The sequence below is a fragment of the Acanthochromis polyacanthus genome, chromosome 6 (assembly GCF_021347895.1).
Source record: "Acanthochromis polyacanthus isolate Apoly-LR-REF ecotype Palm Island chromosome 6, KAUST_Apoly_ChrSc, whole genome shotgun sequence".
NCBI classification, from domain to species: domain Eukaryota; kingdom Metazoa; phylum Chordata; class Actinopteri; family Pomacentridae; genus Acanthochromis; species Acanthochromis polyacanthus.
In genome coordinates, this window is record NC_067118.1 from 27,846,045 (window position 1) to 27,873,724 (window position 27,680).

At 39.5% G+C, this 27,680-nt stretch overlaps 2 protein-coding genes and 1 long non-coding RNA gene across 3 annotated transcripts in view; 2 read left to right on the top strand and 1 right to left on the bottom strand.

Annotated features, from left to right (window-relative positions):
* Positions 1-982: 982 nt before the first annotated feature.
* LOC127534304 (uncharacterized) lies at positions 983-4,515 on the bottom strand. Its single transcript, XR_007942328.1, has 2 exons — positions 3,555-4,515; positions 983-3,431 (listed from the first exon to the last, which is right to left on the bottom strand). It is a non-coding gene; the product is annotated as an uncharacterized LOC127534304 (long non-coding RNA).
* Positions 4,516-4,528: 13 nt separating this feature from the next.
* nt5dc2 (5'-nucleotidase domain containing 2) lies at positions 4,529-16,606 on the top strand. The gene is made up of 14 exons (XM_022187444.2): positions 4,529-4,963; positions 8,095-8,279; positions 8,372-8,446; positions 8,539-8,594; positions 9,806-9,899; positions 10,727-10,855; positions 11,738-11,798; positions 11,893-11,995; positions 12,095-12,196; positions 12,332-12,413; positions 12,551-12,637; positions 14,678-14,818; positions 15,165-15,229; positions 15,389-16,606. Exons 1-14 carry the CDS (start codon positions 4,603-4,605, stop codon positions 15,648-15,650), a joined length of 1,803 nt encoding a protein of 600 aa, XP_022043136.2. The 5' UTR covers positions 4,529-4,602; the 3' UTR covers positions 15,651-16,606.
* LOC110945773 (rap1 GTPase-activating protein 1-like) overlaps positions 16,292-27,680 on the top strand; it is a 62,608-nt gene continuing 51,219 nt past the window's right edge. Inside the window, exon 1 of the mRNA XM_051949065.1 lies at positions 16,292-16,356. The gene's annotated coding sequence lies outside the window, so the exon portion shown is untranslated. The remainder of the gene's footprint in view (positions 16,357-27,680) is intronic.

Genomic DNA, 27,680 nt, shown 5'->3' on the forward strand with positions numbered 1-27,680 from the left:
ATTTAGGTCCAGAGGCCAGGAAATCTTTTCAGTTCAGCCATTACATATGTAAATGTAAATACTTAGATATGTAGAAAATGTTTTGAGATCAAAATATTTAATTGAAAATGTAATGTTATCTCGTATTAATATATATATATATATATATATATATCTGTCTAGGCTGTTATATACATATAACAAGGAACTAGACTTGAACAGGATAGAGTTTATTTGCATTTACAATAAACAACACAATTACAATAAACAACACAATTGTTATTAATATTAATTATATTTATATATCTCGCTAGACTGCTATATAGTGGCAGCAAAGCCTTCTCTCCTCAGAGCTGCTTCCCACTTCTTCCTCAACCCATAGTCTTTGGGAAACCTACATGGAGTAAAAAAAAAAAAAAAAAGTAGACAGAGAACGAGCTTAGTGTCTCCGTAGGCACGCCCACGCCGCTCTGAGGGGCGTGTCGTATCTACTCTTCATGTCTATGGTGTTCACCATAGATATGTATATATCTATGGTGAACACCATAGACATGAAGAGTGGATACGACACGCCTTTCACTGGAGTTATACCCCTCAGAGCGGCGTGCCTACGGAGACACTAAGCTAGTTCATTCTCTTCATATCTATAGACCCTTTAATGACCCACGTCACGAATGACGTCACAGCTTTAGCTGGAGGCAAAAGAGGCAGCCTGCGGCCGTGACCGAAAGGCGAAAGACTGAGGGACTAGGCTCTATCAACTTTTCTAAAATGTCGTCCTGCTGTGTTTTTGGATGCCAGAATAGGAGGAATGACATTGGCGAACGCAAATTAAAGTTTTATAGGATTCCACCTAACACTCGTGCTCAGAGGGAAAGAAGACAGTTGTGGTTAAATGCACTGAGGCGAAAAGACTGGACAGAGACGATCAGCTGCAGTCAATTCCAGCCAATTTCAGTACAAAAAAATCGCTGATATTCTATTTGTAAATAAAAATATTCAATTCAATTCAATTCAGCTTTATTCCAGACACTGGGTCCAAATACACACACCATAAGAACAAGGACACAACAAGACACAGAAAAAAATACAATCAAAAACAATAACCCGTTAAATATGACGAGAAATACAGGGAATATTGGACGCGCATCGCGAGGTGCATTTCCTTGAAAACGACCGATTCGTGGATTTTATACCGACTTCAAGACATGTTTTGGACAAAATAGTTTACTGGCTTGTGTCGTCTGGATGTCCAAGGTTGGATTATGGCCGTTTTTTGTGGAATGTTTTCATCTGTGTGTAATAATGAACCCGGAAATGTGAGTCGCGCTGTGTACGTTGAAGCCGTGTATAGAGAAAGGATGGATGGATATTCGTTGTTTGTCGGACAAATGTGTTTATATTACCCGCTGTGGTAATCACATCTGAAAGTGGTTTATACCGGCGGATTCATGAGAATCTAAGCTTGCCATCGGCGTATAATGTTTATATAATCGCGTTTGCAGCCTTCGGACATTCTTTAAATTCCTATGCAAATTAGTAAGTGTACCGCCGGCGGTACACTGAAGTTTTACGGGTTAAAAATGATCGAGTTTGCAGCGCAAACTATACACTCCCAGTCCCGCTTGACTTCTCGCTCCGCTTTTGCCTCCAGCATAAGCCCCGCCCACAAAAAACGTCACAATGTTTGTGGTGAACACGTTGACAGCTGCACTCGTGAAACAGGAAGGAACTGGTTACACAATCAAACAATAAGAGCGCCTCTTCCAAAAATAAAAGCACGAATACAAAACAGTAACTTGAAGAATTCTTAACAATGATGATGATCATATCTGCAAAAACACCTAGCTTTTCTGCAGTAATGACAGCTGAAACATTGGACACTAAAAGCACAATAATATCAATATCAGTTTTCACTTCAATGCATAATTCATATGTACTTAATTTTCTAGTGCAATATTTTTAATTTCATGTACAGTATTATATTTCCATGTATGGTGTTTGCACGTATACATCTTTGTGTCTTAGTGCTTGTTTCTTACTGTCTTCATCTTTTTACATTTTTTCTACTGTGCCTTGCATGTTCAGACTGGAGTCTGGGAGAAACAACATTTTAATCCTGTCTTTGTCCTGTACATATGACAGAATAAACAATAAAGTTGACTTTGATGATATTTAAGTTTCTTGTGCAGCATTTCATTTTTTTTTGTAAAACTTTAATCTCATGTTCAATATTTCATTTTTGTGTGCAATTAATATATGACAATACTACCAACTCATAATAATTGCTAGTATTACTTTATAATTTTCTATTCTCGTCTTATTTCAGCCTTATCTTGCTGTTTTTCTAGTAGGCACTGCATTTCTATTAATTTGCATATATACACTACTAGTCAAAAGTTTGGACATACCTTCTCACTGAATGTTTTTTCTTTATTTTCATGACTGTTTTCATTGTAGAATCTCACTGAAGGCATCAAAACTGTGAATGAACACATCTGGAATTATGTAGTAAGCTAAAAAGTCAGAACATGTTGTATATTTTAGATTCTGCTTTGAACTTTCTTGGCATTATCTTGATGAGCTTCATGAGGTAGACACCTGAAATGGTTTTCATTTCACAGATGTGCCTTGTCACGGTTAATTTGTGGAATTTCTTGCCTTCTTAATGAGGTTGGGACCATCAGTTGTATTGTGCAGAAGTCAGGCTGGTACACAGTTTGCAGCCCTATCTGACAACTATTATAGTAAGAACTAATCAGGTAAGTAAAGAGAAACCACAGTCCATCATTACTTTAAGAACTGAAAGTCACTCAGTCGGGAAAATTGCAAAAACTTTGAATGTATCCCCAAGTGCAATGCCTTCAGTGAAAATCTACAATGTAAATAAAATACATTAATCTGGCTAACCAAATTATCTAATATTGGAAGAATATTTGAAATCTGTCCACAAGAGAAATAAAAACATGCTACATAACCAACAGGATGAATAACAGTCAAACTTGGTGTGTTGCATTTAAGACAACAGTGAATGGGATCACATAGGATCAGGAATGAGTACATCAGAGGGACAGCACATGTTAGAGGCTTTGGAGATAAAGTCAGAGGCCAGACTGAGATGGTTCAGACATGTCCAGAGGAGAGACAGTGAATATATTGGAAGAAGGATGCTGAGTTTCCCACTGCCAGGCAGGAGGCCTAGAGGAAGACCGAAGAGGAGGTTTATGGATGTGGTTAAAGAGGACATGAAGGTAGTTGGTGAGAGAGAAGAGGATGCAGAAGACAGGGTTAGATGGAGGCAACTGATTCGCTGTGGTGACCCCTGAAGGGAAAAGCCGAAAGGAAAAGAAGAAGTGAATGGGTGTGACCGGTTCGTTTCTGTCTCTGCGTTGTGTTAGGCAAGACTCAGGCGTGCATCTTTTTGGAGGCAGTCTCCATTTATTTTCCGGCTCCTGACATGAAAATATTAACACAAAATCCTCCCGTCATTGATCGCCACAACACATGCCCCTCTCCCACAGAGATTCATGTCAAAAGGGCGCAACGTTAAGTTTTTCAAACAGAAAATGACATACCTGACATGAAAATATTAACACAAAATCCTCCCGTCATTGATCGCCACAACACATGCCCCTACACAGATCAAATGACAACAAAGTAAGCATCATGTGACAAGTTTTAGCTTGCTAGAACAGGAATTTCACCGGATAGCAAAACCGCTTACCTCTCCCACAGAGATTCATGTCAAAAGGGGAGAAAATCGGCGCGAAAACGCCACTTATAGAGGGCAGTGCTACATAGAATGTGGCTGTAGTAATACAAACCGAACCAAAGTTCCGCTTACTGACAAGGAGGCTCAACTAGTCAGGCATTAACTGAAACAAAAACAAACAAAAACAAATCCACAGACACAGATTTTGTGTAATTATCACAATAACTAAAGTACAATATACTGTATTCCATATACACACACATATATTAATGTATAATTGACCCTGTTACATGGGATCACATCACAGTGCAAATAATTCTTAGAGATTGTTTTAAACTCCATTTAGAGTCATATAGTAGTGTTTTATCACACATAACTTCAATCAGACACGGGTTCAATCATGGCAAAACGGTGCACTTTCTAATAGACAACACATCAGTCACAATTTGGTTGATGTCAGTGCAACCTAGCTGATGATAAATCAAAACAAATCTTAAGAATTGCTTTCATATTGTACTTGACCCATTAAAACAGATTGAAAACCATCTGTAAATAGCCCTACATAATGGTTTAAATGACATCAGAACACTGCAGTAGTGTTTCATGAAAATGGAGAAAAACATTGAATGAGAACGTGTGCCCAAACCTTTGGCTGGTATTGTGGATATTTACCTACAATGAAATAAAACACTCAAAGAGGGGAAACCCCTGACTGGTTGCGGAAAACCTAAAGTAAACAGAGTTACCTCATGTGTGCTCTATCGAAGCAATAAATCACTCTGAAGTCATGATTGGCTTCACGTTTTAAGCGGAGGGAGGCCGCTCGGGGCGGGGCCACATAAAGGGATCTGTTTTCGTCCCTTTCCAGCAGAAGCCGCGCTTTGTCGACGTGTTTACATCGCGTGGCAGAAATGTCTCTGAAGACCGTGGGAAGCGCTTTGACCCGCACAATACTAGCGAGGGGAAACGGGACTCCTCCTGTTGCCAGGTCCCCTAAAGTGAACGGACTCTCCACCTCCTGCTCGTTGCTTGCAGACAGGCAGCAGGGGGAAAGTCATGGACACCCTTCGGACAGGCCGACTGGTGACGCGCCCCCACCCAGCGAGCCACCTCACATGCGCACAGCCGCGGACAAGAAGAGACCCCCGGAGCCGGTGGGTGCTCCGGGTGTCCCCGGTGTGAAGAAACGGTCGTTCACCTCCGACGCTGCAACCGCAAACGAGAGAACCTACTTGTGGGCTCGGTACAATGACATGAAGCGGCTGGTGCACGGTAAGACCAGCGTCCCCCCCCCTTCTTTTGTTCTGACTTTACCCCCTCACGTCACTTCGTGTTGATCCGTTTGACACTGAAGACATTTTGTACTTTGGAGGATTTTGTTCATCCGCTTTTCAAGTGGCCAAATCGCACATATATCTCATTAATGCCCACTGCTTCCCTCTGTGCCGAACGCATTTTAGGCGAAAATTTACCCAACAGCCAGCGGTTAGAAAAAGTCAATAAGGAGAAGTCTGGACAAGTTGTTCTGCAGTTCCTTTATTTGGCCTTGACAACAACCCCGAGAAAACTGCAGAGAACACACAGTCCTGCCTGTGACGGAAACGTGAGGGGTTCAGTTGTGTTGTGGTTACATATGTTGGCATTTGACCAGAATAAATGTAAACAGATTGAGGGATTTTGCCATAAAGTCCAGTTTAAACTCGTCTCCGTGAGATTTTATCTACCTTAAGCAGCCATTATGTGCAAATGCAGAAGTTTAGCATTTGTAAACAAATAATTGTGACCAAAACTGTTTGTACTTTAGTGTAATCAGGCATCACATTTGCTGATCAGTATTGTTGTGATAGTCTGATGTTTAGGCTGTATGTGTAGTATTATTGTTACAGATGTTTTTTATATATAAAATAAAGAATGCTCTGTTTGCAGTTTCTGCATAGGACTGAAACATGTTTTAAAGTTTTCACGTTATTGCATATGATTGGTTATTTTGGCCATCAGCTGCAATAAGTGAAAACAGATTGAAATGTTTTGCAAAAAGGTCCAGTTATAACTCATCTCCATGAGATTTTGTCAGACTTTTTACATTTCTTCTAACAGAATAATTGTAATCAGAGAATTGTATGTAGTTTAGTGTATCCAGGCATCACATTTACTGGTCAGCATTCTAGTTCTGTTCTGATGTTACGACTCTATTTGTTTGACAGGTCTCCTATTTTTGTTTTTATTTGGAAACTGGACTGTATTGTCTGGTTTTGCAGTCTCTGCATGCAGGCGGCTGACATATGTTTTGCAGTTTTTGTATGATCGCATGTGATTGTATATGTTGGCATTCAGCAACAGTAAGTGAAAACGGATTCAAATGTTCTGCCAAAACCTGACTGTTATCTGGTTGAACTGCTTTTCTGTGTGCTTTTGTCTGAGTCAGGCAGTCATATGGGGAAATGCACATCTGTGGTGATAGCTCTGGCATGTCTTTGTGAAAATGGAGCATTTCTCCCCATTGTGACTAAAGAAAAGTTTGCGATTTACAGTGTAATCAGGCAGCACATTTACTCATCAGCATAACATTATCTCTGAAACCTGGCTATAATTAACGTGGGTTACAGACATTATCTTTTTTGCCATTTTTCTATGCATCATGGTCATTAAAATGTAACTTCCATGAATGAAATGAAGCCCTTCTGACACATAACATTTCAATCACAATGCAGGAGCTGCAATGCAAATGTTGAAACTGCATTAGAGTCAAAGTGGGCCTCCGCCATGCATGTTTGCTCTAAAAACATTTGCATGCCAGTCGTTTATTTTGTCCACGGCCCAGCCTTATGTTATGCAGTAAGAAGCATCCGTAAACAAACAGCTTGATTACTTCTACTTACAACTAAAAACCCTGAATTCCACATCTTTGTTAACTAGAAGTGAAATCATCAAGTTGTCATTGGTAAAGGAGCATGTTATGCAGCACAATAATATTATACATTATTTCCATTGCACCTTTCTTCAAAATTGTATTTACAAAACATTAAATACAGAGAAAAGGTTGGAATAAAGCATTGACAGAAGACGGTAAAAACATTAAAATACTTTAAACCGAAACCTTTTGTACCGAAGCTGGACTCTTCTGACAGTAATGGGCTAAAACGGTGGAAATAAGTAGAAACTTCTATTTTAAGACTGGATTGTAGAACTTTTTTGATTCTGTGATCTGGTTCCAAGTGCAGAATAAAGTGTCAAAACTTCTGAGATGAAGTGCGGTGCATGGAGAGACTTGAAAGTACTCAGGAGAATCTTAAATTGAATTCTGCATTTAGTGGCTCTTCAGCTTGATTCTAAGAATTTATTAGTGATGCAATAACATGAAAGCAGCATTTCACTGAAGTGTAACTGCTTTTATTTATTATTAGACTGATTAATTTAATTTTAATGTAAAATATTAATTTGCAAATGTGCATAGCTGACAGAAAACTAAGGAAGTTTGAATATTCAGAGGAGTGCTTCATTGCATTCCATCACAACGCATCAGTTTTCCTGTTTGATCGATGTGCATTTGGTCTTTAGTGTTGACATGCAAAGTTTTTGCTCTCTGTGCAAACCACAAATTCTTGACTTGCCAGGTTTTACTTTAAGCCCCTGATGGACTCCTGGTTAGAATTTTGATTTCGTAGATCTGTGTTTTTTTTCCCCACTCGGCATGGTAGAAAGGTGTTTTCAGTAATGGATAGGCCTGGGGGGAAGTGGCCTCATGTTCGGTGGATGCATGTCTGCTGCCCAGCTGCAGCCCTCATTCAACTGTCCCAGGACAAACGCCATGGCCTACTTTCTCACATAGGTCAACAGTAACACAGTTCTGTGTGCCTATTCCAGCCAGGGCATTAGAGACTGACTCGGAAACCAAATGTAAACTGTTTAATCTGTGTGCGTGTGGTAGCAGTGTGGCTGCGCTTACACTACACGGTGGTAGATTTGAAAAAAGATAATGCAGATAAGCTCTGCTGCAAGACATAATGCCTCCTTTATCTCTGTGCACGTGCAAGTTGAATTCATGAGATGTTCTGTACTCGATGTTCTTTTTGGGTTCAATAAGTTGAGTCACGTATAAGTTGACATCTTAGAACCTCAAGTTACGCAACCTCCGGTGGGCTTGCCAGTCACACTGGATTGCAAACAACGGTAGAGTTATTTCTTTCTGCTCTGCAGAAGGGTGTAATCAGCATGCTTAATTAAGAGTATAATACAGATTTATTTTACATTAAAACATGAGTCAGGTTATGTAAATGCTCTAATCCTATCTTATCTCAATTAGGGTAGGATAAGTTTTGTTCTCGCTGAATCATCCTCTCCTGTCTGATTTGATCTGATTGTTTGGTTTAAATATAGTTTCTCATCTTTTCTTCCTGGATCAGACCTGATCCCACCAGGTGCATGTAAGTCTCTGAACTCTGCCGCCATCTATGCTAACAACGAGGTAAACTTGGCTGAAGTGGACATCTATGGCTTTGACTATGACTACACCCTGGCTCTGTACTCAGACGCCCTCAACATAATGATCTACAACACAGCAAAACGCTTTCTGATCGAACACTTCAAGGTGTGTTTTATAGTAGTTGTCTCAAATGTCTTGGCAATACAGCTACTTTTAAATTCAGGTTATTTTATCCACTTTGTCCTCTTGGTTGACAGTATCCAGAGGACATCCACAAATATGACTACATCCAAAATTTTGCAACTCGGGGTCTTCACTATGACATCCAGAAGGTATGTTCTTTTATAACCCTATTTTAAGATAGAAATCTTAACATTTCCAGAACAGATGATTCCAAGTGAAACCCATTTCCTCCTTTCTGCAGGGCCTTCTGATGAAGATAGATGCCTTCCATTACATTGAGCCAGGAACAGTATATCGGTAAGATGTTTAAGGTGGTTACAAAGTGCGAATGTCACTTTCGAGCACACTTAAATGCATTTTAGTGAACAATCTGCTAGTTTGAATCGATACACGTCACATGAATGTGATTATCTATTTAGGAGAATCACGACCATACTAATAAACTGTCATGTAGTTCAGTTTGATCCTTTGGCTCATGAAATAGATGGTCAGTGTGTGACATCTGAAAAGAGGCTTTGATAAGGATACCCTGTGAGCCTCAATGTGGCATTGTGTTTGATTGGGGTCATTCTACAGGCCTCTGGATTGAAGTCACAAGATGTACAAAAACAAGCACTGAACGGGGTTTGAATCTGCATGTGAACTCATGTGACGTATGCTGGACAATGTAAAGAATTTTACTTAGGTTAGCTTCAGCTGATTTTGAGACTAGCTTGTTTTGCTGTGGTGAGTGACAACTCTACAAGCAGTCCAAAGACCAAAAACTCTTTCTTTTTTTATGCCTTTTCTTAAATACGTTATAATTTAGTGAGCGTTGTTGTCAGATTAAACACCATGTGGGGTCTGCATCCCTTCTGTTGTCTGATTATAGTAGTGGTGCAACGGATCATCACTGATCCGTGATCCGTTCGGATCGACGTCATCGGTTCGGCACACACATGACCCGCTGATCAATTTCTGGGGGAAAAAAAAAGGTTGTGCTCTGTCCGCACGTAGCTTGTGGCGAAGAGAGCAGACATGGCGAGTAGGGCTCGCCCGAATAGTGGTTTCTGGCCTCCGAATATTTGGGCTCTATTAAAGACGAATATCCGAATATTCGTTCCGTCCCATAATGTCCGACGGGGGAGATTCCCAAACAGCGGAGGTCTTCAGCATCTTGTCTTGTGTTTATGCAACGAAGTGAAGCGTGACTTCAGAGTCGGCAGCCACCTGGCCATTCGGGTGGTGTTTACAAACACGAACAGAGGAGCCGAAGTGGGCCGAAGGCAAAGGGAAGAGATGAGCTCCGAATATTTTCGTCTGGGGGGAGGAAGGGGTGATCACATAGACATATGTGTATATGTCATAGACATGCTGATCCCAAAAATGATCTGATCCGTGACTCTTGATCCGAGGACTGATCCAATCCGTGAGTTGAGTGATCCGTTGCACCACTAGATTATACATTAGATTATGTAATGCTCTGTGCGCTTTTTAGCTTTAGTGCATTAATTCATGTTTGTTCTCAGGGGTTTGAGGCCAGTATCCGACGACGAGGTTCTTCAGCTGTATGGGGGCACCTTCCACGTGCCCCTGCAGCAGGACAGTGGTTTCTATGGAAAGGTGAGGAGGAGGCTTGCTTTTGAGTTGTGTACAGTTAAATAAATACAACTGGAGATTCTCAATCAGGCACATTGGTTAAGTAGAATACCAACCTAACATTTCTTATACTTATTGTACTTTAATTTCTATGAAACATGCATTTGGTTTGGCACAGATGTGAAAGTCCCTTTTAGGACTGCAGGCTCAACAGAATATAATAATCTGATTGGGCCACTGGCAAGCAACAAGATGAGGGTTTAATCCGGTGCTGTCGACAGATTCAAAATGTCAGGCTTTGCATGACTTGGTTATTACACAAGTCCCAATGGTGAATTTTGTAATCTTATCTGTTCTGTTGTCGTCATGAATCAGCTGGAAGGCAGTGTTCCAGTCCCTAAAAGCTGACCATAAGAACTCTGTGTCCAACCTCTTTTGTTTTGTTTTTAGTTCTGATTTTCTACAAGGATGCACTCAATTGGTCACAGAAAGTACAAGTCTTTATCAAGTCTGTCAGTTCCAGAAGTTAAAGTGACATGTTTACCAATTAGGAGCTGTTTGGACTCCGATCTTTGGAATGAGGCTGAAATAGTTTCCAGGTCTTCTAAGTGCCTCCCTGCAGCAGGAAGTTTCCCTCTTGCCTTTTCCTAATCCTCCCTGAAAAACATTCCTACACTACATAGTTTTGGTGTGGCTCTAAGCTCCTTCAGGGAATTGGCTCTCTTCAGGGAGGCCTCTTAGTTGGCAGTGGTTGTGTAGAAAATGGTTCATACTGTGATTTGGAAGTCATTCAAATGACCTTTGAGTGAACAGAAGTGATTATCAGGCATTAACATACATTCTTGACACAGGGGCCGAAGGTGAAGCAGTTCATGGACATCTTCTCTATTCCTGAGATGACTCTCCTGGCTGTGGCAAATGATTTCTTCATCACCAATGGCATTGACTATGATCCGGTTCACCTCTTCAAGGACGTCTCTGTGAGTTTTCCCCATGACTTGCTGTATTAAATGTTAACCTGTGTTTTCAGTTCAGGCCTCACCCTGTAGGTCACACTGAGAAACGTATTGATCCAGTGTGTTTGACTGTTCTCATGTTCTGTGATTCTTCTGTTGGAGGCTCAGGAATCTGCTGAGTGTAGTAATGTTGGCAGTGAACTCATCTGGGTAGAGCAAAGAACAATAACTGCTTGGCCTTTTGTTTTGAGGTGTGAGCGTTTTCAGTTACAGCACCCATTTCTTTAACAACAAACATGCATGCAAACTCATAGGTTCTTCAAGAGCTCATACTTTGCACATTTACAGGTTTGTGGTTTTATTTTTGGGGCCTGCAAAAACATGTTTGAATGTTAAACTCAAAAATACAATTGAAATTTGGTTAATTTCTGAAGAACCTCCTTTTAACCTTCATCTAAAATGCTTACTTTTAGCTCTTGTCTCTTTAAGGCTTTGCTCTTGAATAACTCGGTCTGCTGTAACTAGTCAGCTGGCTGTAAAATGTAGAGATGCGTAGATATAAAAATGGGCAGAGATAAAGCTTTAGCAGAAATGGCTTTATTGAAGAAATAATGGGGGACTGGGAGGAAGCTGCTCATTCTTCACCTGAAGGCCAAACTAGACCAGTGTTATGAAAATGTGTTACATAGTGATGTAAATGAGTGACAGAAAGAGCAACTACTTTTGGTGAGGACTTTAAGTTGCAGATCTTTAACGTGTACAAAAATAACTGGACCTTTTCTTCCTTTGTAACAGTGGCTTTGACTTGTCTCCCAGTAGCAAATACTCAATCTGGATTACAGGCATCATGCTGTAACTGTTTAACATGTTGTGAAAAACATTACCACCTTTATATTTAATCCTCAGGAAGCAGTCGGCATGGTTCACCTCAAAGGCTACATGTACAAATGGGTCATGCAAGATCTCGGTAAGAAATCCTTTGTCATTTTTGCTTGAAGCCTGTACATGTGCTGACATTAGCGCTACTGTGTGTTACTGGGTTGTTTTCCTTTGTGTTACAGATAACTTCATTCTGAGAGGAGAAGAGACGGATGCCGTTTTGCATCGACTGGTCACTCACGGAAAGAAACTGTTCCTCATTACTAACAGTCCCTTCAGCTTTGTGTAAGTGTTGGTTATTAGAGCTCCATGTCTGCAGTAGTTCACTTTGACTCAATAATCTGTTGCAAATTATTACATTGAGTTTTTTTTTTCTGTGTGCAGGGATAAAGGAATGAGGCACATGGTGGGAAAGAACTGGAGGGACTTCTTTGATGTTGTCATCGTGCAGGCGGACAAACCTCATTTCTTCACTGACTGTATCAAGTGAGCGACTATTTGCCGTAACTCGATCTGGTGAACATTGTGCATGACCTTCTCATCAGACATGATAAAATCGCTTCAGTTTCTAATTTCAGACAGTGATCTTAGAAGTATTCTTCACAATTGTTGCTCTTGCAGACCTTTCAGACGCCTGGATGATAATGGAGCCCTTCGTTGGGAGAAGATTACCAGTCTGGAAAAAGGACAAATTTACAAACAGGTCAGTTATACTTCAGGCCGTTTAACTCCCTTTAAAACTAACCCTGGTCATCTAGTTAGTTGGACTTCTCTTTCTTGTTGAGTCTTTACGTGTTGTAAATGCTACTTGTTTTTACTTGTTCTTTCTTTTTTTTTCAGGGAAACTTGTTTGACTTTCTTAGACTGACTCACTGGCGAGGATCAAAGGTTCTTTACTTTGGAGACCATCTTTATAGTGACTTGGCTGTAAGTAGAAAAGGATCCGTAATATGGATGACTGTTTTAGTAATTAAAATGATTTTCTTATTTAAATTATCGGATGTTTCTCAGCTTAGAATAAAGCAAAGTAAGAGTGTGGGTTTTTTTTTTTTTTTTTTTTTTACAGGAAATGCTGTTTTTCGGCCTTGTCATTATTAAATTAATGTTGTGACTTCATGATTTCCCATCTATAGTTGCACACACTACCAGATGCCCACTGTCTCATCTATAGCACGAGTCTGGAAGTCCAGCGTGGCATTTGGGTGTGGACAGAGAAGGCTTCACAGTGAACATTTCTAACACTAGATGGCAGCTAAATACAATCTGCCTGAAATACAGAATGAAGGGATCAGACTAAGGGCTGCACAGTGCCTGAGTGTTAGCACGGTCGCCTCACAGCTGGAGGATCCTCAGTTTGCAGCTCGGCCGGGGATCTTTCTGCATTGAGTTTGCATGTCTCTCACAGGGTACTCTGACTTCCTCCCACAGTCCATAAACATGCTGAGGCTAATTGGTAATTCTAAATTGTCCATACGTGTGATTGTGTCTGTGCAGCCCTGTGATAGACTGGTGACCTGTTTAGGGTGTCCCCTGCCTTCACTCCAAGTTAGCTGGGATAGACTCCAGCCCCCCATGAACCTAATGAGGATTAAGCGGAGTATAGATGATGGATGGCTGGGTTTAGATTACTGGGCACTGTAAAGGCTTTGGAAACACATCAACTAAAAACAGATTTTTTTTTGTTTAGTGTCCAATTAGCAAGGAAAGCAAGGCATGGTAGCTTGTGCTGGATATTTCAAACATATGCAGTCAAAGTGTTTCATAAGGCAATCGCAATTAAAATAGTGAGATTTAACCCTCTGAATCTCAAGCACTTTCTGGGTTTTTTTTAATCACTTTTGTATGTACCTCACTGCAGACTAAAACTCTACTGCTTTATTAAATTCTGCACCTGTATGGAAGCAAAGCTACCATTGCCAGAAGTCTGTTAGGCAGTATGGCGAAGTACCATTGCAAAAAAATCATGAGAGAAACAAACCAAAGGTGGAATTTCTTTGATTATTTATTGAAATTTGAAAAGTAAACATGTTCCACAAGTGTCACCAATATTAGAAAAAATGTTACTATACAAGCTGTAGATATTCTACTGCTTTCATTTTAAATTTGTTTCTAAATGTGCCTTCTAACCTACGTGTAAACATAGCTTGCAGATCAGCCTATTTCAGCTGAATAGTCTCTGAATTGTTACGTGACTGTTAGTTGCAGCTGTGTGAATCTGAGTGAATTTCTTCTTGCTTATGCCAAGAAGCACAGAACTGGTAAATGTATTTTTGGCAAACCTTTGAAAGAGACATGTTGAGCATATTGCTCTTTATGGAAAGAAAAATATTGTAAGCTTTGTTTTGGTTAATTTTCCCCAACAGATCTTCAAGTCAAACTAGTTTAAAGGTGGTCGGAAAGATAAAAGCCTTAAAAATTCTTTTTCAGGTTTCTGACTCTGAAAAGTGTATTTTTTGAAGATGATCGATATTCCTTTTAAAGCTGCTGACATGCTTTGGGGTTCAGCGGGTTAAATTGATAAGAATGTATGCAATCAATGGAGACATGATGCCTTGAATTAAGTGGAGGACAAAGTTGCAATAGGACAAGTGACCGGTTAATTGTCATGTACAACATGGCGGCTAAAAGCTGCTTCACAGTGTGAGATTTTTACTCGAGGTACTACCAGCTACTGACTTCTTCCTGAAAATCTACTGGGTTTGTAAGTTTAAAGCAAATTAGAAATTCAAAGCAGCAGCAACACTTTATAATCCATCAAGCCACAGTTTCACTCATAAAATGAAGACATTCACCCTGATTTTTTTTTTTTCTGCTAAATTGTTATTATGTATCCCACTTTAAGAGCCAGATGTTTTGCTGTATTGTTCCTCTGTTAAATAAAGATTAATGTCTACGGATCCCTGCAGGACACGAGAATTCTTTGTAGCTGCTACAACTTGTCCAAATCAACTGTGCCATTGTTTGCAGGACCTTATGTTGCGACATGGCTGGCGTACAGGAGCCATCGTACCTGAGCTGGAGCACGAAACCAAAGTGGTGAGCACCCACAAATACGCCCTGAGCCTCACCTGGCTGCAGGCTTTAACGGGCTTGATGGAACGTCTGCAGGTACGAAGTTAATCCTTTGATTGTTTAACCACCCTCAACCTACAATTTAAGCTGTTTGCCTTAGTTCTTAACTGATATGACCTCAAAACGTTATGGAAAAAGTTTTCCAGTTTCCAAGCTGTCGGGTAGTGCATTAACTTCTATTTACAAGCTGCTCTTTTCTTGTGGTTGGTTAGTGTGACTGAAATGCAAAGATGCAACTTTTTCAATCTGATTCAAAGCAAAGAATACAAGTTATGCGTGTTTTTTTTTAACTTGGAAACTGAGGATCAGATTTTTTTTGTCTTCATGTGCCTTTGTGTATATGTAGACCTAAACTTGATCACGCTGTTAATCATTATCTTAGACGCACCGAGGCACAGAGTCTAAAGAGGTTTTTCAGGAATGGCAGAAGGAAAGAGAAGAACTCAGGTGTGTCCCATTATCTTAATCCTTCAACTCAGTGAACTCAGTGGTCTGTCTAGTTTGACTGAGCTGCAGCCTCTTTCACAACTTATATGAATGCAGATCCACTTAAGGTGACACTAACTTTGTGTTGTTTTTTTTATTTTTTTTATTTTAACACCCCAGGGTGATGACAAAGAACCTGTTCAATCCTCAGTTTGGCAGCATTTTCCGAACATGTCACAACCCCACCTACTTCTCCAGGCGTCTGAGCCGTTTCTCAGACATCTACATGACCAATCTTAGCTGCCTTTTGAATTATGACCAATCGTACATTTTCTACCCCCGTCGCACCCCTCTGCAACACGAAGCCCCTCTGTGGATGGATCAGCTTTGCACAGGCTGCATGAAGACACCATTCCTGGATGACATGTCTATCATAAGATGAGAGAATTGGAGGATGAGAACTGTACTCTCTTGAGTGACTGATGGGATTTCATATTTTAGGACTGGCAAACACTTGAGATAGCCTGAGGTTATCCTTTATACATAAATTTTATGTTTTGTCTGAGAAGATTCCGCACAATTCTCTTCACAGGACACTTTCTGTTCAGCAGAGGGAGCACTTCCCTGTTGAGCTCACAAGAGGGTGCTGTAGATGTACACCCCCTGTCAAAAGTTTTAGGACGCTTTCTCATTCATTTGAATAAGAATATGTACTAAAACTTTTGACAGGGGGTGTTGCTGCTGTGCAGACAAAGTGTGTAAACATGAAATACAGGACTGACAATCTGGTTTCTGCCTAAATAAAGCTATGGAATACTGGGCTGCAATCGCACAATTTTAACAAATAAAGGATTAAAGTTGTATGTAAATATGTTTCTTATTTCCATTTCTGTACTGGACACTACACATGTATATGTAATTATGAATTACAATGAAGCAAGTTAATTACAGATGTCTGAATTGTGACAGATTTGAAGACTTAAGGACATGCTGCGTGTGTACAATATGCTTTGCTCTGATAAAAATAAAAAAATGCATTTATTTAATTGGTCGTTCGGTTGCTAGGCAGCAGCATCCATTCATCACCGCAGTAGTCGGCTTCACAAATTCTTTCGCTTTCAGCCGCCTGCCTGAACACAACAGCAAAGGTACTGTGCTCCGTCTGCTTCATCTCGGAGGTGTCTGTTCAGTAAAATGTGTAGCTGTTCTTGTGTGTCAGAGGTTGTAGCTTTAAACCGTTAGAGGAAGCTGTGTAAGTTTTATCGTGCTGTCCCGTCCAGGAATCTGTGTGTAGCTGCTGTCAATTCGTAGCATTTTAAGGCAATGCCCGTTCGTTTTTTGACGTAAATGCATGCTGTATTTTGACGCAGATAATTAATAAAGACTCGCATAAAGATACTTAAATTTGTTATTCTTTTTCATGAGCTATTTTGCTGTTGTGCTAGTAGCGTCTAAAAGTTTGTTTTCAAGAGAGACTACACTTTAACTAAACCGTTTCGTACAAGTTTTGGCCGTGTGGTGGGTATTTCTTGGTTTTTCGAATATTTTTGGGAGTTTTGCGAATCGAGCTTCTTTTTTTGAGACCTCAAAGCAAAAGACACTGCAGATGGATCGTCGTGAGTTTTCACTTTATCAATGAAATACGATTATGTATCAGCAGGATAATTATGGTTTAGTATTATAGCAGCATGTAGTCTAGTTGAAACATAATTATTCCAAACTTAAAAAATATATGGGACTATATTTTTTGAAAGCTAAACGTTTTAAAAACAATTTAATATAGTTTAATTGTTCATTTAGTTAGAATCTGTTAAGTCAGAATGCCTTTTTAAGTGCCATTGCTTTGGTGTTTATTTTGTCCTTTCCCAGTGACATTTAATTTTATGTCACTTTTCGTGTCAGTTTCTGCAGCTACGCCTTTAGTTTATGATGATTGCATCTTAAACATCTTATTTAAAGATTCACTATAATTGCACCACAGCATCCCTGATCAGGCTTTATAGATTTAACTTTTGATGAGAGAATTACATCCTGACAGGCTGAGGTTGAGCCATATGTGGTTAACTTTTCCTTGTGGGACGTTGTGTTTCCCTTATGAAGCCCAGTGTGTGGGTTTGACCCTCCAGCATGAGTAATAGACTGCATCTTCCTGCACATCACCACCCCTCTTTGCTGTGCGCTTACTGGGCTGCATATTCCATTCAGTGTTCAGTTCTCTTTGGAATGAAACACAATATCACCCTTGTTTGTATATTTAACTTCACCCCTTTGGCAGATTTGAGAATCCTGAGTGCGAGGCTACAGGTCTCCTTGGTTTGATGTTTTGTTCCATTGTGTGCTGGAAAAATTAGGCTTGGAAAAGCACTGGAGCACTGTAGCAGTATCACATTCACATCAAGAAACATAGCATTTGACCTACTTTGGGTTGTGCAAGATGAAGCTGTGCAAGGAAAAGTGAAGATTCAAAGCTTTTAAGGGCTTGATTTGATTCCAGTTTTATTCTTTATGGACTTTAAGGACTACATTGCAAAACAGTAGAAATCGGATTCATCGCATTTACTGACCACACTGTTGACTAATTTGCAGTTTTCGTTGTAAAACACTTCATGAAGACGAATGTTCTGCAGCTAGAAATGCGGCATTGTTTGTTTACTGAACATTACATGTATTCTTTAGTGGTGCATCTGTGTTTCTGCAGGGCTGACTGGTGTTTCAGTTCCTTTCATGGCTCCGTGCCTTTGGTGCATAAGTCTGCATCTCAGCTGCAGACGCTGCCAGCACAAGCTTTTTTTTCATGTCAGTTGACCTCTTCTACATGTGATGCATTTGGAATCAAGCAATAAAGCAGAAAGCCTTAATTCACTGAAAAACAAATGAGCAGGAATTAATACATTTAATAAATGCAGCCTTTCTTGTGTGCTGTATTACAGATCTGATTCAGCTGGTACAAAAACCTCTACGGAATAGGCCTTCAAAGGGAACGATTGCACAGATTTTAGTTTCTAAAATCAGACTCTCCTCTGCCACCCTGCTCTTGCAACACTTTATCCTTCAGTGCCTCCATTCTGCATCTCTCCGGTTACACCGCTCCTCCTGTTTGCAGTTTCAGTCCTTCATTATTTTTCCTCCTCTCTCTGTCCTCAACTCCAACATTTTCTCACCTGTAAATCTCTCCCGTTCCCTTCCTTGCTCAAACCAACCGCTCTTCCTTTCCCTGCATTTCCAGCTGAGTGCCTCTGTGTCTGTGACTGCACTAGTCATGGGAAGCTGTGCACTCGGGTTTCTGTGCTATGGCAGCCAGTCCCACCATGCAGCAGCCTTTTCTATTATTAAATGTAACGGGACCTTTACTTTAACGGCTTACTGTAGGAAGATTTTCCCAGTTGCAGATGATATTCCATCCATCTGCCTTGCGATACTAAAACAGAAAGAGAAACCCTTCAGAAAAAGCACAGACTTACACAGCTTCTTGTACTGTATTGCCATCCTTGTTCTTCGGCAAAAGCATTATAACACCACAACAGATTTGTTAATTCATGAGGTTTGCGTTCCTGTTAACCAGCAAAGAATAAACAAGCAGATGGGCTCGGCTTGCTGAATTTGGAAATCTTAGTTTCTGTTACAGAGACTGGGAGGATGAGTAGAGCAGAGAGGCCTCCAGGCAGCAACCTAATTGGCCCCTGCCAAAGTCCTGGAGCGGAGCTCACTGTTGTGTAATCATGAATCACATCTCACATGATAGGCAATTAATCTGTAATGAATGAGGTTAAATCACCATTAGCCCAAAAAGCTTTTGTGTCTGTTTTGTTGTTGGGGGTTTATTTATTTAATAACATAGCAAAGAGATGATGGATTTTTCATGTAGACGAAGCACTCATGTAATGCACAAGTACAAATGTTTGTTTCTGTACATATATTACGTATATTTATGCACATATGTTCACATTTATTTTCTTATTTTATTTTGAGGTTTTTAAAAATACGAGTGATTTATGTACATTGGATATTTAACATGTACATGAATATATGTTTGTAAGTATATTTTTATTTTCTATTGAGACTTCTAAATATGCAAGTCATTTCTGTACACTGGTTATTTGATGTATTTCATTTTATATATATTATTTATTTTATTTTGAGATTTTTAAAAAATATATTTTTTCATTTCACAGATTTTTCTGTAAATCTGCAAAATGAAAAAATATTTTGTAAATACCATAAATCTATCTATCTATCTATCTATCTATCTATCTATCTATCTATCTATCTATCTATCTATCTATCTATCTATCTATCTATCTATCTATCTATCTATCTATCTATCTATCTATCTATCTATCTATCTATCTATCTATCTATCTATCTATCGATGACACATGTTGCATGAGTTTTGCACAGACAAACATATGAATAATAGAATCATACATGCAACATAGATAAATCTGTCATCATGAGTCTTCATTTGTGTTGCAACAAACAACTATGTAAAAAAACAAAAAAAATACTTGTGCATATTTTTGTTCTTTGTACAAACAGATAAGCTCATATCTCTTCTTTTAATGCCTGCTTAGATATCTTTTTGTTTTGGGAAGTGACTGTTTTGGAAGTTGAACTGAAGCTTTGCAGGGCTTTAATGTGCTGCTGTACAATGACCTGTCTGACCTCTTAGCCCTGTAGTGTATAAACAGAACGTGTTTGTCTGTCTCTGTATTTCAATAAATTGTACATCTGATTCATATAGATATATGTGCATACAAGCCCCTCTGCAGTCACTTTTTTCCTTATTGTTTCCCGTCTGTTTCTTTCTTTCTTTTCAGTCACTTTTCACTGAAGGTTTGCCAGATTTCACATAGATTATTCATATGCTGGTTTATGTGAGGCCACTGGCTGCCACTGAGGCACGCTCTCATCACCATACATGTAAGATGCCGCTTTGGCACGGTGTCAAACATACACGTGTGTGAACAGACACTTTCTGGCAGCGCAGTTTTCTCTCATCCTTCCTGTTTCCTTTTAATGCTATAGTCTTATGTCTCATACGTTACTGAACCCTTTTGTAAATTACCACCCTGTCTTTGAAGTCTAAAATACAAGCTGCTGGCGTTAACCGTGTGTGAGCGAGGGAGGAGAAGCTGCATTAAATGAAGCCGTGCTGTGTTACTCTGATGAGGACATGGAGATGCTTTATGTGAATGGATAAGAGACATATTTTATTAGCAACCACATTCGTTGTACTGCTCTTTTTTGCCATAAATATGCAACCGTTCTTCTTATTTAAAAGTCACTGTCGTACTTTGAGATGTCTTAATTATAGAGCTGTCCGGGGTCTTCCGCTGCGCTACCAAACAAACAATATTTACAACCTCTTGTTGATACTTATAGGCCTTTTTATTTAGAAATTGGATGCAGCGTTTCCCTCACTGTTGAATTATTCATCTGCAGACTGCATTTATGTACATTCTCTGCTCAGACGAGGCTGTCAACTGGACCGGTGCAAACAGCTTATTAGAGTGAAAGTGTACTGTCTCTTTGATGGGCTTTGAATGAGTCACCCTCGCTCTACTTCTGGATCTGTGGGGCTTCTATATTTATTCTTGATTTCCATCACAAGTTGCCTTTGTACTGTTTCCCACTCAGCAGTTTCAATGCCTACAAGAGCGCATGGGCATGATCAGTGACTATTATTTGAAATGGTTTACGCAGTGCTGTACCTCACATCCTCACTCTTTGATGTCAGCTTATTAACATTCAGAGAAGTGTCTTGTCATCACTTTGGCTCTGTGCTTCAGGCTCTTATTTACATCCCTGGGAAGAGACATATCCTTAATGTCTTCGTCCTGTTTGATGGAGGTGATTCGGTCAAAAGATCATTTCTGAAAAGGTCTTCTTACAGTGCCACGGCTCTTCAGTGCATAGAACCAGTTCAACAACAGAGCAATACTTTCATTAAATTAATGTAATGTCACTGTGACTGTTTTTTTCCCATGCTGCACATAGGTTATAAACTGAGCATGTAGATAAAACAGGCAAAGTTTTTTATAGTGCAAACGTAGTAAATATATGGGTAGTACATTGCAGTATTAGGTCAGTTGCACAATTTGACCTATAAATCATTGATAAAACTGCATAACCTGCACGATGCTATTCATGAATGGAGATTGCAAAACATATAACCTATTTGTTATCTTTTCAGCTTTTTTACAAGACGCCAAACTGCTTAATCGTCCCTTTAATATATGCAGAAACATCACTTATGGGTTTGTACCACAGAAGCTTATTATAATCACATGTGCCACTTATGTCATTTTAATGTATGCGATTCTCAGCCTACTGCAATTTAGCATGCGCTCGTCACCGGTGGCAAATGTGCCACCTTCTTGAGATGGTATGAATATTCATGAATCCAAAGGTTATTGTCATTTAAGCATGAAGTTAACATAAATGATGAACACTGTGTGCCATTGCTCTCCATAATAGCCTAATGCTGAGTCTTGTTTCTGCACCGCTGAGCTGTATGACAGGGAGCCCACACAGTCTGTGTGGGGCCCCCATATGGATGTTTGTTTGGAAGAAAGAGGGCTCTAAAATTGCTATTATGGGAATCGTGCGCATAATTTGTAATATTCTGTGTTTGCTTTTGTGTGACTCAGATGTTGTCTGTTGCTGGACTCCAAGCACAGTTCTGACTCATCACCCCGTCTGCCCTCTGTGACACTGCAGTGCTGTTTTCTGGGTGACACATGCAGAAGTTTGCCTCTATTTTTGGAGACACCTGCTGTGTTGCAGTGCTGAAGCTGTGACCCTGCAAACAACTTCATTAGGCTTATATCCAGCTGATAACCGACATAGATGTCAAACCTGAAGATTTGGTTTGACTCATTCCATCTGATGTGGTAAAGAAGCAGTTATTTACACGATTTTTCTCTGAGAGTCTTTTTAGTGCCGTTAATTCAAGTGTCTTTTGGAAGATTATGCTCAACCTTGCAGTCCTCAAATGGGTCTGACCTAAAAACTGCAATGAAGTCATGCAGGGAAGGGGAAAAAAGTTATGTTCAATAATTTAAAAAAGCATGTTCGATGACATTAATGCACTCTGTCCCCCAGCTGTCGCACCATAACATTTGTTGCATTGAAATATTAAATCCTTGCACAACCTTTAACAGCACTGAAACACTATTCTGCAGCCCAGCAGCCCGTTATGAAATAGTACAAAAAATTGTTTTTAGTCATTGTTAGTCACAAAAATAGATTTTTAAACATTTTCTGTGTAGTTTTTGTGTTGATGTCAATGTTTTCCAGCACATTGCCCTCATCAGACCTTAATACTTTAGTTATTAGTTCATTTATTGTGTTTTAGAATAAATTGACTGGTAATAGTGTTATAATAGTTACACCTCCATGTCCAGGAGAGGGCACTGCAACTCTGCTTTATCCTGAGTGTCACTTACCAACACAGTAATAAATGCATGTCCATGAAGACTTTCTTCATTCCACCTAAAGTTACTCCCACCATAAAGATGCCCACTTTCATTACTAACTTTCTTATCGACCTTTTCACTGCAAACATCTCTGGAATACACAAACAGCTAATATTACACTGGTTCATTCTGCCACAGTAGTCAGAAGAAATGAAAAGGGATTAAAAGTTCCCCTTTAGCCTTGTGACATTTCCCCGACCAGCTGGGGGATTTAAAGTTGAGCGGTGTCGAGTCGAGTCTGTCTCAGCTGTGGCGAGTCATCTATTGATCACCTGGCGTGAAGGCAAAGTCCTTCTCAGTCGCAGAGAACCATCCATCATGGAGCTGCCTGGGACACAGCGGAGAGATAGCATGGCACCGAGGATCCATTATAACTGAAATAGATCTTTTTCTGCAACCGAGATCAATGAGCAACATGTCCCTGTAGCTGTTAGCCTCATCCTCTATCTGATAATAATTGTCTGAGTCCGTCAGACTGCCATGATTAATTGATCTCATGGCCGATGCTATATAGAAATTGCTCCGATATTATATTATTGGTAGCCTGATTTGAAAATTCTAGATGGAACCATTTGTTATTCCAAAAATGAGGAAGAGTGACACACAGCAACCTGTATAATCAGACCTGTCAGCTAGAGATGATGGCCAGCCTCCTGGTGATGTAATGAAATAAGGAGAGCAATACAGGGAGCTTAAAAAGTGGAGCTTAAAGTGGGATAATGATTTGATTTGAGGACGTTGAAACAGCACCTCTTTTCTTCATAGTGTCCTCAACCCAAAACATGGAGGCTGTGAAAGGCCGCAGTGTGTGTCCGTGTGTGTGTGTGTGTGTGTGTGTGTGTGTGTGTGTGTGTGTGTGTAGCTGCCTCCTGAGGGGCCTGAGGGCCACGTGACCTCGCTGGAAGGAGGATGGTCCACTCCACTGGGCTCATCCGCTCCTCCCAGTCAGCCAGTTAACAATCCCTACTAAACTTCTTTTCAGCTGTGTTATTTTCAGCTGTCTGCTGCAGGAGTCTGCTCCTCTGGCATGTCTAGAAAATCCAGGATGTGAAACTGATGTAAATTCTGCATAAATTGAAGGAGACGCGAAGGAGCGAGTGCCAAATTGCAAACCAAATTTAATATTAAACGTCCCTTCAAATCCCTTGAATTGACAAAAAAATTCAAGTGAAGTGAGTTAATAGATCCTCTTCTGTCCAGTGTGACTTGACAGGTAATATGAACCGTCTAAAAATAACAAAAATGACTTCAAATAATTACGTCTGCCTCGGCACCAGTCATGCACTCTTACACTCAGTAAGCTGCTGAAGTTGGAAAAGTGTAATGAATACGAAATACTTAGAGATAAAGCTCAGCTTATTTCCTTGTGCTTCAAAGCATAATTGCCCTTTGAATATTCACTGCCTCCAAATATTTGTACTGTACCCCTTCCTCCACACGCTGACCCTCTCTAAATACCCACACATATGTATGCTCCTTGTTGAGTCGAGTATCAGGAAAATATTTACAATGTATACAGTGGCCGTAGGCAGCTTGTTCCTCCCAATACAGTCAAAATATTGTGGAATGATTGACCTCGTTCTTTAATGGGCTGTTTTTAGGGTAGAGGTTCTGTGAAAATTCAACCAGCTACTGCTTGACTTCTCATGCTGAATATTAACAACTATGATACCCTTTCATAAATACAGAATAAAATGATCATTAAAAAGTTGGTATGACTCATTTAGGGGTTATTTTTATAGTGATTTGAAGCTAAATGAACATAACGTTTTTATCTATTAAATGTCACAAAAATCAATAACAAAACACCTCAGGATTTTTCCACACCAAACCAGAAAACGGCTAGAATAAACCATGAGAAATTACAGAATCTGTTACATTTTAATGAGGATAAACACAGAGCTACATTGTTTTCTATTTGAATAAAGCTTTTATTGAGTCCGCAGGGCCGTACTTCACCATTAACTTCATGTTACTTTGTGCCGCAGTTGATTTATGATGTTTGTCTGTAGCCTTAAACACGTTTAATCCCCTGCATATAGAGAACTGAGCTTCTTTTTAACAGAAATGATAAATTACGAGCCAGTTCCCTGAACAAAAGCCTCTCCACATGTTGCTTGTTTAATCAGCATCTGCTTCTCCTTAGACGGGCACAACGCTCATTTATTCGGCAGCAAATTTCCTGCCTCGTGAAAGCGACGCTGAGCGTGAATGAAAGATCTTCGCCTCAGTTGTGTCCACTGCTCACTTCTCGTGTACCACACACCAGCTCTGCCTCCACAGCTGCCCAACTGCTACTGCTACCCTTCCTCAGCCCAGACTGGAAATAAATTATTGAGTTTATGGGGCCATATTTTCCCATTCACAGACTGCAGATGGGAGGAGACAGACCACATCTATTTACACCTGCAGTAACAATAACATCCATCAGTGTTGGCTTATGAAATAATGATCATTATGGCTTTGGGATGGTTTTAAACATGTTGATGATGAATAAAGCGACTGCTCAGCTGTGTGTGAAACAGACGGACGGGAAAATTGACCTTTTACCTCAAGAGATAGAAGGACTTTCTTTCTCAAGCTTGTGTGGTGTGAGCTCAGTGGTGTTTGTTGATTTTGTGGTATCAGTAGTTGGACGGCATGGCTATCGGTCAGGGATCACCACTTTTTTGTCCTCTCAAGAGTTTTCCTGCCCGTCTTCCTGGCTATCTACTTCCTTTTACGTAAAACAAAAAGGAGCCTGAGCTGCTTGGAGGACTGAGCCTTGTTCCTGAGGTGATGTGATTAAAGGCTTCTGTCTGCGCTCTGCCCATTCTGATGCCTCACACACACCGCAGCTGCTTTAGTTAATTGAATTGTCAGGAAAGCAGACAGCAGTGAAGGTAGCACCAAGACTGATGTGCTAAATCAATAGAGTGGCACTTAAATAAAGTCAGTCTATGGGGATATCGAGGAGCCAGAGAGCTGTCTCTTTGTTAAAGTAACTGAATTAATTGTTTTATTGAAGATTTCTTTTTTTTTTATGACAGATGAGATATGAACTGTTTGATATATAAAATAAGTCGAAAGTGACAATTTCACATAGTTGTATTCAAATTCTTGACATTTAAGCTACTCCTTTCTGTGGATTTCATTTAAGTACTCTGTGTAATAGTATAGTGTGTATTGGTGGATATGTAATGCACTGTATTATTTTTATGCTTTCTATATGTTTAACAAACTTATTTTTATAGTGTCAGATCAGATCACAAGATATTGTAAGACAAAATTTTGAATAATCTGGCTATAGAGCAGTGGATCATATGTATCACCAGCTTATTTAAAGTTCCTATTTTCATTCATAAGCATTTTAACTGACAAATTAACTCAATCATTGCAGTTTATAATTAATTATTTATCTACTGAGAAAAAGCAACAGATTAGAAATATCAAATATAACACTAGCTGACACTCTGGATGAAAGTCTACAAGGAGTATGGCAGGTCTGTTAGGATCTGCATTCTAAAATATAAAATTTGAGCTTAGTTTGCTTAATTAACAGTTTACATTAATCTGTTTGAGTTTTGACAATTTCTAGTAAAATTATATTCAAACAACTGCCTATACTGCGTTAATGAAATTAGCTTTCCCTTCTTAATCGAAGGCATTTTAAACTGTATCATAATTGGCAGCATAAACTCAAGTCTTGAAGTTGGTTACTCATAATCATTAAGTCGTTCCAAATGGTATTTCCTTAATATTTAAATTGAATATTTAAGTCGTTTAAAGTGAGTTTTTAAGTTAGCAAATTAAAAAAAAAATCTTGCTCCAGTTTTACATTCGTAGGGGAAGGGAGTTTGAATTCTGACCGCAAGCTAAGAAAAAATGAAGTTCTCAAGTCAACTGGATTAAGTTACATCAGCTTGATTTAGTTTTAAATCAACTGATGCAGAAATTACATAAAACATTAAGTTGATGCACATACCAACGTTAGTATGTTAACCCAGCACATCAAAATAATATTTGCAATGTAAAAGGTTAATCTAAATTTAAAGAAAGACTGTTTTTTATCTTGCAAACATGCATTTAATTCAGTGGTGGAAAAAGGCCCCTTTAATTACTTTTTAGAGTGTACTTAAACACAGCAGTGCTTTAAGCAAATTGCTAAAGTCAGCATGCCAGTACTCAGTGACAGTGCTACTGTATTGATGTTTAGCAGGTCACCACCTTAGTTTAGTCTGTCAGCATTCTAATTAATACCAAACACAAAGCACAGGTAAGACAAACTCCAGTTTTAACCTTATGAGAGTTAAGGAGTCACCAAAGTTATTACAATAAATTATTAAGAGAGCAAAAATGATTTCATCAAATATGATTGTAACAGTTGTTCAGAGATTCTATTCAGAACAGCTACTGTCAGCCTCATGGTGGTGCTAGAGGTGAAGTCAGGATATCAACAAAATCAGTAGGTGTCATCCTTTGTCAACATGGATATCTGCACAAAGCTTCATGGCAAAATCAATGAATATTTTCTGAGATTTTTCCAAAATGACAATCCGACCAACTGTCAGACAGACAGACAGACTGACAGGACCATCTCTAGAGCCAAACCCCTCACATGGCTAAAAACAAAATGTCAATCAAATCAGTAATCACTGTCAATCAAGTCCCTATCAGACAAAGATCTATCAAGTTAGATAAAGTACAGCATGGCCAAGAGACAAAACGAAACCCATTACAAGCAAAGTCAGCCAAGGACTGTGGTGAAATGTTTTTTAGACAACTGCACTCTTAAGAGTAAAAAGAGGTGACGTAATTGCGAGGAGATGATGTAATTGCCTATCAGCATGATTGCGCTTGTTTGGTAGACCCATTAATTAATTAAGTGCTTGTCTACTCTGTTGCTATGAGTGCTTTGCAGTTAATGTGATGAAGACATCATTGGCCCTTGGGGAGATTAAGGTCCTTGATTGGTGAGATTTTATTTATTCACGGTTAGGGTTCGATTAACTGTT

Coding starts and splice junctions, on each gene's coding strand:
- nt5dc2 (XM_022187444.2), top strand. CDS start 4,603: ATGTCTCTGAAGACCGTGGGAAGCGCTTTGACCCGCACAATACTAGCG. Junction 8,447..8,538: donor TTCACTATGACATCCAGAAG/GTATGTTCTTTT, acceptor TCCTTTCTGCAG/GGCCTTCTGATGAAGATAGA. Junction 10,856..11,737: donor ACCTCTTCAAGGACGTCTCT/GTGAGTTTTCCC, acceptor TTTAATCCTCAG/GAAGCAGTCGGCATGGTTCA.